This window comes from Lutra lutra, chromosome 4, assembly GCF_902655055.1.
Source record: "Lutra lutra chromosome 4, mLutLut1.2, whole genome shotgun sequence".
Lineage (NCBI taxonomy): Eukaryota > Metazoa > Chordata > Mammalia > Carnivora > Mustelidae > Lutra > Lutra lutra.
Window position 1 is genome coordinate 153,406,738 of NC_062281.1, and position 13,247 is coordinate 153,419,984.

Below are 13,247 nucleotides of genomic sequence, written 5' to 3' on the forward strand. Positions count from 1 at the left end.
TATGCCAAACAGACCTGGAAATGATCCTTTCTCCCCCTTTTGAACGTGGACAAACTAACCAATCTTTCCAAGCCTTGGTTGCCTCATCTATAACATGGACATAACAGTGGTACTTATACCTCACGGGACTATCATGAGATTTAATCAGATACGGTGTAAAGCGTTTAATATTGCCCCTGGCTCAGAGCAAATGGTGTATAAATGTGAACGATGATGATTGGTAGTCACACTCTTCAATTCTGAGGATTCTGGATAAAAAAGGGGCCCACTAGAACACCTGGGTGGTTCAGTGGGTTAAGCGTCCAACTCTTGATTTCAGCTCAGGTCATGATCTCAGGGTTGTGAGATCAAGCCTCACATCAGGCTTCACACTCAGTGAGGAGTCTGCTTGAGATTTTCTCTCTCCCTCTCCCTCTGCCCCTCCCACCCCCACTTGTTCACACACTTTCTCTCTTTCAAAATAAATAAAATATTTTTTTAAAAGTGGGGGGGCTAACTTCCCAGCCTTCTTCTGGTTTCCTCTAATGACCCTAGACTTAGGCATGAAACAAGTGAACAAGTGATACACTCTGGGCCCAAGGAGAAGAGGCCGCTGAAGAAAAAAGGGATCAGTGTCGTGCATGGTGGTAGGACTAGGGAGTCTGAAGGAAATGGGCAGCAGCAGAATGATGGTTCTCTCTTTATGATAGGTGAGGGGAGCTGCAGGGTCTTCTGAGTTGGAATGGATTGAAGGATGAGCCAGATGCTTTCCATGACATCTCCCATTGAACCTTCACAATGGCCCTATGTGTGCCTCATGATTCCTGTGTTACTAATGAAGAACCGAGGAAGCAGGAACCCCAAGTCACATCCCTAGAAGTGGCTGGCAGGATTCCTAGTCAAGGCTGCCCTGCCCCCTCCCGTCCAGTCTGTCTGGGCTAAGCTGGGCTAACACGCTGGGGGTGGGCTCAGGAGTCCACCCGGTTGTGTGTCCCCCGGCCATGGAGTCTGTCCCCTCCTCTCCCACCTCTGCCCCCGTCTGGGCCATTGTAGGAGTCACCCATCCCGCCTCTCTCACCATCCTCTTCCTCCCATCGGAGTTCATACCTCACTCAGGCAAGGAAACATGGCGGCCCATGTCCTTCCCCAGTGTAAAGCCCTTCCATTTCCTGCAGGCTGGCTTTTCCCACTGGCCGGCATCTTCAGTAGAGGAAACAGCCATCTTCTTGGAGTGACAATCATTCTTGTTTTCAAATTATAACAAATACGTGGACTGCAGAGTGGAACGCAAAATGCCCAGGGACTTTCTCAGAGGAGTTGTTTTGGGCTAAGCCTCAAAATAGATGTGTGTGTGTTGGTGGGAAGAGGAGTATCACTGTTTCAGGAAAGACCATTCACTGTAGCTCAGAGCTGAACAGAAGCTCACAGATTGGTCCAGCAGGTCCCGGCACACTGGCACCCACTGCCTTCCCAGTTGTGTTTCCATGATGCCTGGTTGTGCTGTGTGCTCCAGCCAGACTATCTTTCAGCCTTCTTCCTTGCAGCTAGTGGTCGCCTGCTTTCCCTCTGACTACATTGTCTTTCTATCTCCCCTGTCTTCCTGGGAAGCTCCTAGTTATCCTTTAAGGTCCATTCTTATGTCCCCTCCTCCAAGAAGCCCTCCCTGATTCCAATCTCTCTCTCCTCCTCCATGTAGTACAGCTCTTGCTCTCCTCTCTTCACAACTTTTTACCACAGGATTCTGGGACCATCACTTTGAGAGGCAGACTCTCTGGGAGATTATGAGCAACTTGAGGTCAGGAAGTTTACCATGAACTCTGACTTCACTTGTTCATTCAACATGTACTTAGAGGCACTCTGTGCCAGGCCATGGGCTCTGTTTGAGGGAATGATTCAGTGTGTCCTTGGAGAGGGTTTGCCTGAGGAAGAAACTATCTATCTACCTATCTATCTATTCATTCATTCATTCATATATTATTAAAACAACAATCAAAAAACAAAATGCTTTGCTAATCCCCAATCAGGCCAGGCCCTCTGGTCAAGATTAAGGATACATAAAAGAGCAAAACCTGTACCTACCGCCAGGGAGCGGTAGGTCTGACCAAGAACCAACGGAAGCAAACTACTAAGTGTGCGGTGTGTCCCCAGGGCTGTGGGGCACCAAGGGCAGGTGTGGCATGTGGGGTCCTTTTGCTTTGTTTGTTTTTTTTTTTTTTAATGACACTGAATGAATGAATGATTTTTTTCTGTGGTTTTTTTTTCTTTTTTACTGGTTGTGGGGTTCTAATCACAAATGAACTCTATGAATTAAATACCCAATAGATAACTGATCAAGTAATTTATTGAAATGTCACACCAGAAGTTGCTGTGGCAAACGGGCTAGATTCTGGGTCTCCACCACCCCTGGACTTTCTCAGTGGGGAGCAAATCTACTCTGACCACGGCTGGCTCCAGGCTGCAAAACCTCCTGCAAAGGGCAAGGTAAAATGCAGCAGTTCTCAGCCTGCCTCCCAAGGGGGTCGTAAGCATTAATTAGTTACCATTGGTAAAGTGCTCTGAAGATGTGGGGGTGTATAAACACCGCAAGTCATTAGGCCTCTCCACACCACTATGCTCTACAGCCTGGGAACTGCTAATTGAGAAATAATTAACACCTCAGGGTGCGGAGGTTGGATGCCTGGCACTTCCAGGATTGGGAGGGATGTAATAATGTGCATGGGAGCAGGGAGAAATAAGGTTGCCCTGTGGGTTCTGATACTGAAGATTATTCACCTCCTGCCCCTGGAGAGGAGGCGTGGGGAGTCTTGCCTCAGTAAAACCTTTAAAATTGCACTCCTTAGGGAAAGTCTGGACCACAATGCTGAGCTGCAGAGGCCCAGTGACATTCTTAGAGTAAAAAAGCTCAAGTCCAGCCCAGCTGTGCCTGGCCTCCTAGCTGGGGGGAGGCAGATACCTGTCGTGGGGTCTACTCAAGCTGTATTTTCTTTCACTCTAGGACCAGGGTGATGACACCTGTCGACACTGCCCCCTGCAACCCAGTGCCCCACCAGGCCGTCCAGTGCCTTTCGTGTAGACCCACTGAACTAGCCCAGATTGCATCTTAGATCATCTCGGGGGACCACTGACACTAAGGCCCGCCCCAGACTGATATCCAGCATCTCGGGGCAAGGGGACTGAGGCACAGGGTGGGTCCAGTGCAGCTCAGGTTGAGAAGCACTACTTTGGCCTGTCAAACACTTTGTGAGGAGCAGTGGGAAATAAAGATGTAAACCCTCTGACACCCCGTGATTCCCTCATACCAGCTCATTTCCTGATTCCCTGCCCAAGTGTCCTGGTCCCTCAGCCTAGCCATTCCTCTCCATTCCCACCACCATTCTTGTCTGGGGAAACTCAACTTATCCTTCAGGCTCAGTTTAAAGATCACCTCCTCAGTGAAATCCTCCTTCCCTACCCTCCCACAGGGCCTATTACACTGATCATACGATGTTGCTCCTGGCAGATCTCCGGGTCTGAGAGCTTCTTGGGGCCGGGGTCTTATATTGGGTCTGGTACATTTTAGGCACTCAATAGACTACAGCTGTTCTTAGTTAACTGAAGTTACATGATATACGCTCCCTCTTCAGGACATGTGTGCTTGTTCCCTGTGTCTAGAACATTCTTCCCCCAGATAGCTGCAAGGCTCTCTCTCACCTAAAGGTCTTTGCCAAAATGTCACTTTTTAGTTGAGGCTTTCCCTGATTATCCTTAATTGCAACCACTCTACCTCCTACCCATTCCTTTTTCATAGTTAATTTTTTTCTCTATGGATGGTTACTGATGGATCCTTTTTTCAAAACTTTGGTATTTTGTTTACCATGGATTATTTTTTTACAGTAAACTTAATTAATTGCATAATAATACTACTTATTTTGGTTACCGAGTTCCTGTTCCCCTCCTAAATTTCACTATATTGATTTATTGACTCTTTTCACTAGAATAAAAGCTACCTTGAATGCAGGGAATTTTGTTTGTTTTGTTCACTATTCCCAGTTTCTCCAAGTGGCTGGTACATGATAGCTGCTCGAAAAAATATTTTTTGAATGAAAGTTTGATTTAGTGTCTTGAAAACCGTCTTGGGCTTTGTAATGAAGGTACTTTTTTCTGCTTAAAAATTTTTAATGTCTTTAAATTGAAAACCTGTAAAATCCTAGGGTAGATTCCGAACGGAAAGGCCCTACTGTTGCCTTGGTTACACCGCCGCCAGCCTTTCCATTCCGAGAGTGGGGAGGGCCCCGGCAGTGGGAGGCAACGCCAGGCTTTTATCATAGAGTTACACCTCCCTAAATCCTAGAGGGGACTTCCGGAACGGTAATTTGCTCTTCGCTGTCCAAGCCAATCTATGGTCGTGAAGGAGAGCTGAATTCTTTCTCCTTAGCTAAACTTCCGGAAAACCTCTCACAGGCGTCCGGAATCGGGTGGGGCTAGTCTCCGTGAGAACGGCTTTGTGATTGGTAAGAAAGGCAGGAGGCGGGGCTTGGGGGGCGGTCAATTCCCTTTAGCGCAGGCGCATTGGGCCGGCGTGGCGGGCGCGCGGACAGCTTTTACTGGCACTTCGGTTGGTGAGCATGGGTGACAGCACGTGCGTCCCTCCTTGGTTTGGGGCGGGGTCGCAGACACCTGAACTCTGGGATAGTGTGTTTCGTCTGTTGTAACATGAGCGCAGACCTTTCTCTCCTGTGGACCTCGGGTCTTGTGAGTGTCACGGAGATTCCGGAAGTGCTAGCCCTGGAGAGACCCTCTGGGACCGCCTGGTGGCCCGGCCAACCTTCCCATTTTATGTGTGGGGAAACAGGCCTGGAGACTGAAGTCACTTGACCAGGGTCACGTAGCCAGTGAAGGCCGAGCCGGTTCGTAGAACCAGGTCTGGAGCCCCGTTGCTTTGATGCAACACGGTCCCAGACGGAAACGGTGGAACTTGGAGGCGAGGACCTAGCCTTCCACGTGTGCCCCTGTGCTCACCTGCAGAGTCGCTTACCTCGTCTGTGAGTTGGGCGTGATAGCAAACACTGTAGCACTCACTATATGCCGGGCACTGTTGGAAGTGCTTTACGCACAGCTTTTCTGATTGGGTTGCAGGGCCATTGTGAGTTAACCTTAAAAGAGGCCTGTGCCCCAAGGACCTTTTTTTGTTTTGTAGCTTTTTTTGTTGAATGATTGAATGACTCAGAGGCTCTTTGCCAGAGTGTGAGGTGCAGGACAAGTTAATTCCTATACCGCTTTTGAGGTATTGTCTGTAGATAACCTTGAAAAATTTGAAATCATAGTACTTATTGTCCCGCCTACGTAAGCTAAGGGATTTGAGGATGAGGACACATTGGGGGTGAGGGCAGAGGGCTTATGGCTCTTATTTAAACTATCCAGATAATTGTTGCATTGCACCCCTTCGCTTTGCTTTTCGTTCACTGATACATTTGATCAGCAAATATTAGGCATTGTGCTAGGCCCTGATCTGAAAATGTAGAAAACATCACGAACTCCTCGTTTAATGGAGGAATAGGACATGAAGCATTGCTCGCTCCCAGTGCCTGGCACACAGAAGTTTCTCAGAGATACTTTTGAAAATTATTCCAGAACAGTAAACAAGGAAGAGGTGTGTGCAATGGGGGCCCAGAGAAGGAAGTGATTCTTTTTGGAAGGGTTGGAGATGCTTCTTGCAATATGGAGCTTGAATGTTGCTGTTGCTGGGGTAAAGCCGGCCTCTTCCAGGAATGATGAGCAGTTTGGGACATTTAGGGAAGTGGTGGGATAAAAAGCTGGAAGAGGTGTGTTAGGATCAAAATATGAAGAGGCTTTCTATGGAAGTACCATCTCGAGAAAACTAGGATGGGGAGCCATTGATGGGTTATAAGCAGGGGAGTGATTGGATCAACTTTTTAGCTGTAATCTGGAGACGGGACAGACAGGGTTCAAGAGTCATTCAGTCCAGTCACTGATGGACATTTATTGAGTATCCCCTGTGGGCAGGCACCGTGTGTAATGCTACAGATGCAACTTGGAATAATACAAACACAGTTACTGCTCACGTGGAGTGTATAATGCTTTTCCCAGTGTGGTCCCTGGACCAACAGTATCAGCATCACCTGGAAACTTGTTAGAACTACAGTTTCCCTGCCTGCTCCCCAGGCCTACTGAATCAGAAACTCTGGGGCTGAGGCTCCATAATCAGTGTTTTAATAAGACATCCAGGTGATTCTGATGCCCACTTAAGTTTCACAACCACTGGGCTACTGCATTCGACCAAGCATTTTTGAGAGGCTAACCCAGAAGAGGCAGTAAGCCAGAAAGGAGGGGGTGAACTTGAGAGGAAGGTCAGACAGAGACAGACCTGTCTGCTTTAGGAGGGTTCAAGGGGGAAGGAGTTTCTGGTGTGAGCCACTGGCCTGAGGTGGGACCTGATGTAAGTGAGGAGGTCAGATGTGAACCAAGTGTACGTACCTCCAGGGCCCACACTTTTTCAGTCAGTCACATTAGGGCTCTGTGATAGTGCATCCCAACCTGTCTCAGGTCACAGGCCATGTAGGAGATGGTAATATTTGTACCATGCATGGGGGAAATGGATGAGGCTGCCTGAGGTGGCAGCGGACCAGCTGGAAGACTCGAGGCCCTTGGGAGCTGGAGGGGGCCGCGCAAGGGTTTCAGGCTGCAGAGCTGAGAGGATAACCCATTGTCCGAATACAGCAGGGCAGCTCTTTGTAATGGGAGATACTGAAAGGTAGAGGCTCTCACTGAACTTGGCAGTATAAATCAGGAACCTTAAAAGAGTTCATATGTATTGACCAGTAATTCCATTCCTGAGAATCTCCCAAATGTACCACAAACAAAAGCCTTCTGTTCATTGTAGATTGTATGTAACAGAAAACGACAACTCTCTGTAGTAGGAGAATCATTTCTGATATGCTTAATGAAATGCTGTATTGCCATCAGGAATGTGAGTGTTTTGTGAAATCCTAGAGAAACACATGTGCTCATTCAGCAGACAGTGTCTAGTAAAGCCCTGCTCCGTGCTGAGTGGCAAGCACGCTAGATAGGGTCCTTGGCCGCTATCTGAGCAGTCAGTCTGAGAGCGATGGGTGATCAGTAGGGGATGCTGTGGGAGAAGCTGGCCTTCTGGGCAGGGGTGTGGGGCAAGGAAGGCATCCTAGAGGACAGGATGGGGATTCTGAGGCTGGGAGGATAAGAGGTGTTGGTATGCAAGGGGCACAGAGTGTTTAAGAGTGAGCATGGCACAGCTGGAACAGGGAAAGGGCTATTGATAAGGCCAGCAGTAAGCTCACATGTGCGCTGGAAGGGTCAGAAGCTGAGACCTGATTCTGAGGGCAGCAGGAAGTCATTGTACTGGACTTCAGGAAAAGTACTGTTACCGTCCATGAGGGATGCGTCCCTTGTGGCTGCAGTATGGAGAATGGATTGGAGGAAGACGGGAATGGAAGCCAGGGGGGAGGCTGTTGCAGTGGCTCACAGGGGAAGATGGCAGTGGCCTGGATGGATGCTGTGGAGGTGGGGAGGAGGGACAGATTGAACAGCAAGTGAAAAGGCAGGAATGACGGGGCCAAGAGGGCTGCTGTGTGGGGGCCGTGAGGGGGCAGAGTGGATGGACCCAGGCTTCTGGTTTGGGCAAAGGGTGGCTTTTGGTGCCATGGAGAGTGATAGGCTGCACTGGGGGGAGTGGGTTTGGGGGGAAGATGCTGAGCTCCTTCCCGGTGCTGCATTTAGAGTATCTGTGCAGTATATTCTCTCGGGAGACGGTTGGCTAGGTAGGTCTGAAGCTTGAGAGACACGTAGGGAGTGCAGATGTTGACTCCAAGTCTTGAGTGTGAGGCCTGACGGGGAGTGCTAGGAGGAGGGAAGAGGCACAAGACAGTTAAGGAGGAAGCGAGCTGGGGGTGTGGGCAGAAGAGACAAGGACTTGTCAGCAGCAGTTATGACCAGGCTGAGGGACTGGAGTTGATTTCCTTTTTTATTTGTTGCTGTTTTTTCCCCCAGTTTTCTGTAGTAACAATAGCCTGGATTGTACTCCTAGAATGTGCCAGATACTGTTCTGTTAACTTTGTATAACTCTTCTAAGTCCCCACAATAAACCTGCAAGGTGGGTCCTATTGTATTACCATTCAGCAGATGAGGAAACTGAGCACATAGGGGTTAGGTCACACGTCCTGAGCTACACAGGGTGCAGTCAGCAAGAGGCACGCCAGGAACCCAGGCTGCCTGATTCCAGAGCCCTTGTGATCCCATGCTGTGGTGTCCCGCCACAGTATGCTGTTATATTTTTATAAATGGGAGAATATTGATTTTTTTTTTTTTAAACAAGAAGTAGGACCTGAATCTGCTAGAAAATTAGAAATGAAAGGGTTTGCATCTGCAAAGTCGGTGGCTGTCTCAGAAGTGTGTTGGGGAGCAGACTCAGCGGGCTACGTCTCGTCTGGGTGTCAGGACACAGTTAACGCTTATCTCTGCATGGCTCATTTCTCTCCAGGCACAAGTGCTTCTCTGGGCCAGGTGTCATGAAAGGGCTGCTGTCAAGATGCAGAGCACTGCCTGTCCTGGCCACCTGCAGCCAACAGCTCTCTGGGTGTGGTCCTCACAGGTTTTACCACCGTGACCCCGAGACAGGGAAGCGCTTGGTGCTGTCTCGCATGTTCCAGCCCCAGAACCTTCGGGAAGACCAGGTGTCTCTCGAGGGCAGGTCTGGTGACCTGACGTGTAAGAGCCAGCGGCTGATGCTGCAGGTGGGCCTGATCCACCCGGCAGGCCCTGGCAGTTACCACCTCCTGCCGTATACCGTGCGCGCCCTGGAGAAGCTCGAGCGGCTGGTAGACCAGGAGATGCAGGCCATCGGGGGGCAGAAGGTCAACATGCCCAGCCTCAGCCCGGCGGAGCTCTGGCGAGCCACCAGCCGCTGGGACCTCATGGGCAAGGAGCTGCTAAGACTCAGAGACAGACACGGCAAGGAGTACTGCTTAGGACCCACGCATGAGGAAGCCGTCACAGCCTTGGTTGCCTCCCAGAAGACCGTGTCCTACAAGCAGCTCCCGTTCCTGCTGTACCAGGTGACAAGGAAGTTTCGGGACGAGCCCAGGCCCCGCTTCGGTCTTCTCCGTGGCCGGGAGTTTTACATGAAGGACATGTACAGCTTCGACGCCTCCCCAGAGGCCGCCCAGCATACCTACGGCCTAGTGGGCAAGGCCTACAGCAGCCTGTTCCGCAGGCTGGGGCTGCAGTGCGTCCGGGTGCAGGCGGACGTGGGCAGCATCGGGGGCACCGCGTCTCACGAGTTCCAGCTGCCGGCCGACATCGGGGAGGACCGGTTTGCTGTCTGTCCTGGCTGCGGCTTCTCAGCCAACATGGAGACGCTGCGCATGTCGCAGGCCGACTGCCCGGCCTGCCGGGGCCCGCTCACTGAGGCCAGAGGCATCGAGGTGGGGCACACGTTTCACCTGGGCACCAGGTACTCCTCCATTTTCAACGCCCAGTTCACCGACGCCCAGGGCCAGCCGTGCCTGGCCGAGATGGGCTGCTACGGCCTGGGCATGACGCGGATCCTGGCCGCCGCCCTCGAAGTGCTGTCCACGGAGGACTGCGTTCGCTGGCCGGGGCTCCTGGCACCTTACCAGGTGTGCCTCATTCCCCCAAAGAAGGGCAGTAAGGAGGAGGCGGCCGCCGAGCTCGCCGGCCACCTGTATGACCTCATCACGGAGACACTGCCGCAGCTCCGCGGGGAGGTCCTGCTTGACGACAGGACCCATCGGACCATCGGAAACAGACTGAAAGATGCCAACAAGTTTGGCTACCCCTTTGTGATCATCGCAGGCAAGAGGGCCCTGGAGGACCCGGCACATTTTGAAGTTTGGAGCCAGAACACTGGTGAGGTGGTCTTCCTCACCAGAGAGGGCGTCACGGAATTTCTGAGCCAAGTGCAGGTTGTCTGAAAGCCCCGAGCCACCCCCACCCCATCCTGCAGCCTCCATGTTCACTCTCTTCACTCTCGGGCTGCCTTTTCCTACACTCCCTTCCAGGGTGGGTCTCTCCAGAAACAAGGCAGCTCATGGAAGGAGGGAGCGTGCTAGGGAAGCTGACTTATCCAGTCCTTTTAGACTGTCTGTATTTCAGGTCTGTGATTCCACTCTCTGGGCTGGCCGTGCTGCCAGTTTCCATTTGTCTTCTGTTCGGTGAGGAGGCAGAGGGGTAAGAAAGAGCTGCTCCTCTCGGCCCTTCAGTGAGTCACTTCCTTTCTCTTGGCCGTTTCCCATGCGGAGGGTGAGGGTCGCCAGGGGCCAAGGCCCTCCCAGCTCCGGCGGTCTGACCCCTGGCCTCCTGATGCATTTGAAGAGCAGGCCCACCAGCCCTCCTCTACTGGGACATGTCTCTTCCCCTGCTGGGGCCTCAGATTCCCCATCTCTAACATGAGGAAATGGAACTAGATCTGTAAAGTCCTTACAGCTGTCACCAGCGGGTTCATAAGAGGTTCACGACAGGCAGATCTGGTTCCTCTGATCTTCTATAGTCTAAGCTACATGGAAAGTTGATAGAATTAGCTATTGGCCCAAAAAACCACCTCCAGAGACCTGGCCCTATTGAGGTGGCATAGTGCAGAGATCAGGTTCTGTTGATTGAATGAAGTCAGACCACTGGGATGAGCCTTGCCTGTCAATGAATGGTGGTAACGCCTGCCATTTTAACTGTGCAGTGGCTTCCTACCTGGGACTCATCTGTCCTTTCTTCTACTCTTTCTACACTCCACTCAAAAACAAAAAGAAGCCTACCTTTGGTGGCTGGGAATATGTTTGAAACCATTTCTTCCCCCAGATGTGAGGGATAGCAGGCTTCAGGTGTCACAGTGAGCTTGTCCTGGGAGCAGAGCTTGCTCCTCAAGCCACACCAGGGGGCACATATCAAGGTCTCTGCCTGAATTCTCTGGAAAACTAGGATCAGACTTGAGCCATTCCAGCATACTGCACTTGTTGTCTTAGCCAGTTGTCCCACCTGCCAAACAGCTTCCCAGCAGTTTACTGCTACTGCTGTTACTACTCGAGTAATCCACGCTCAAGCACACACCATCAGCTTTCTTTGTTAATGTACATGCCAAGTGCTGATGGCCCCCAGGTCTACCAGTGGCGCTCTGGGCCCGGCATTTGGGCCAGGAGATGTGCATTCCGAGAGCAAACCTAGAAAGGCTGGATTATAAATCAGGGGCCTTCCCCTCGGCTGCACTTCAGTCCCACCCAGTTAGGGTTAGGGTGTGGCATGGGCATTGTGCATTTTAAAGCTCCATAGATGGTTCTGAAGCGCATGCATGCAGAGTTGATGCACGGTTCCCAGCGTCCTTCCAGGCCGGGGCCCTCCCTGAGCGGCTTTGTAGCTTAGTGTTTTGAGTGTTTTGAGCCATTTGCTCTGTACATTATCGGACTGATGGGAGCTCTCTGCTTTTAACGGTCTGCTCATATATTTGTTCCGGGCCTGCCACATACCACTGTGCTGTGAGGCACTGTCGTGTATCATTTTCCTATTCTAAACTATGCAAGGTGGGTGCTGTTTTTACGGAAGAGGCACCTGAAGCTCCATTCAGCACCTTACTCGAGGGTGTACAGCTCCAAAGTATCAGAGCCAACATCCGAAGACTGACCAACACCAATGCCATTCCCATTACAACTGCATGGCCTCCACCGAGACAAGAGTGCTTTCAGTAAATAAAACTGAATTATTTGTGTCTATCTAATCAAATTAGCCTCAAATAGACGAGCACTTAGAATTTGTGCAAATTGGCATCTTAATATTTTTAAATATTTAATTCTTACTGATGTCTGGTTGATACACGGAGTTACATTCATTTAGGTATGTAACATAGTGATTCAGTAGCTGTACTTTAAGCGATGCTCACAGTGTAGCTCCCATCTGTCACCTTACACTATTATACTACCATTGACTATATTCCCTGTGCTGTACCTTTTATCCCTGTGTCCTGTTCATTCCATAACAGGAAGCCTCTACCTCCCACTCCCCCCTTTTTTAATTGTGAATTTGTGCTCCATCAGCTGATTTATGGAAGTTGGAAGGCTAGCCTAATGTAAGCACTTTTAAAAATCAGATTTCAGGAATAGAGAACCAATTAACTTTAAAGTCTTCATAAATGTGCAAGTTACAGAATAATTTGAGGACGATACAGAATCATGGAAGTTTAGAACAGGAGGACTTGGAGCCCTGCCTGTCCGCCCCTCATTTCACAGATGGGAAGCAGGCCTGGAGTGGGAATTAACCTGCCACACACCATCTGACTGGCAGAACACCTGATTGCAGGCCAAGAGCTGTGTCCCTAAATCAGGCTACCTCTGGTTGATCTTGTTGGAAGAGACGTCTGGCCTGATAGGCCTCTGGACTGCAGAAGCCTTGGACATGTGAAATAGGTACCATCCTTTATTTTCCAAGGGAGAAAAATACAGGGAGTACAGTGACTGGCCAAAGGGCAAGCTGAACGGAAATCCATGTGTCATGATGGCTAAGCCAGCGTGTCTTCTAAGAAGCCAGGGGCAGTACGCTATGGTGGGAAGATCAGAACCTGGAAGAGACATAATCCTAGATCCACCGCCACTTGCCAGGGATGTGACCTTAGACAAATTACTTGCCCTTTATGTGTCTCAGCTTCATCTGTAAGATGCGTTCATGGCAGTGCACTTCCCGGGGGGTTGCCTGCATTCACTTAAGCGAAATGCTTAACCCAGTGCACTCAGGAAACACACCCTTCACAAACCGGACAACTTAGGAAAGGCCACCCACGGGGAGCTCGGGATCTGCTGGTAACGTATCTCAAGACCTTCTAGTTTTCTTGATGTGATGCTTTATAACCTTCCTGGGGAGGGCCACTGGCAAGAACTAAGTGACGCCTATGGAATGGCTCCATCTCCTTAGAGGAAAGACATATTCAGACCGTGTACCTTACTTGCTCTCTCCTATTTGGTGGAATTTGCCAATGTTACCTCTTGCCATAAACTGGTGAAATGGGGATGCTGGCAAAATAACAGGCATAGGATGTATTATCATTGCTCATTCCTTGGGGAGATCTAGAAGCAAATGGCCGGGAAATATTTAGTGGAATTAATACTTGGGGACAAAAGCTGGTGCATAACAAAACCACTGTGTAAATCAAGCCTAGAATATAAATCAAGGGCTCCATTAATATTCTGTGTTTTAATGGAAGAAACACCTGCTGGGCTATCAATAAAGGCATTTTGCAGAAA

General features: G+C 50.2%; 1 protein-coding gene across 6 annotated transcripts; it reads left to right on the top strand.

Annotated features, from left to right (window-relative positions):
* Positions 1-4,527: 4,527 nt before the first annotated feature.
* PARS2 (prolyl-tRNA synthetase 2, mitochondrial) lies at positions 4,528-13,247 on the top strand. Of its 6 annotated transcripts, none has more exons than XM_047725324.1 (2): positions 4,528-4,577; positions 8,492-13,247. In XM_047725324.1, exon 2 carries the CDS (start codon positions 8,520-8,522, stop codon positions 9,942-9,944), a length of 1,425 nt encoding a protein of 474 aa, XP_047581280.1. In that variant the 5' UTR covers positions 4,528-4,577; positions 8,492-8,519; the 3' UTR covers positions 9,945-13,247. The 6 variants fall into 6 exon arrangements, with proteins under 6 accessions (XP_047581280.1, XP_047581282.1, XP_047581279.1 ...); XM_047725326.1 differs by having other exon boundaries at positions 4,538-4,573; XM_047725323.1 differs by having other exon boundaries at positions 4,540-4,959.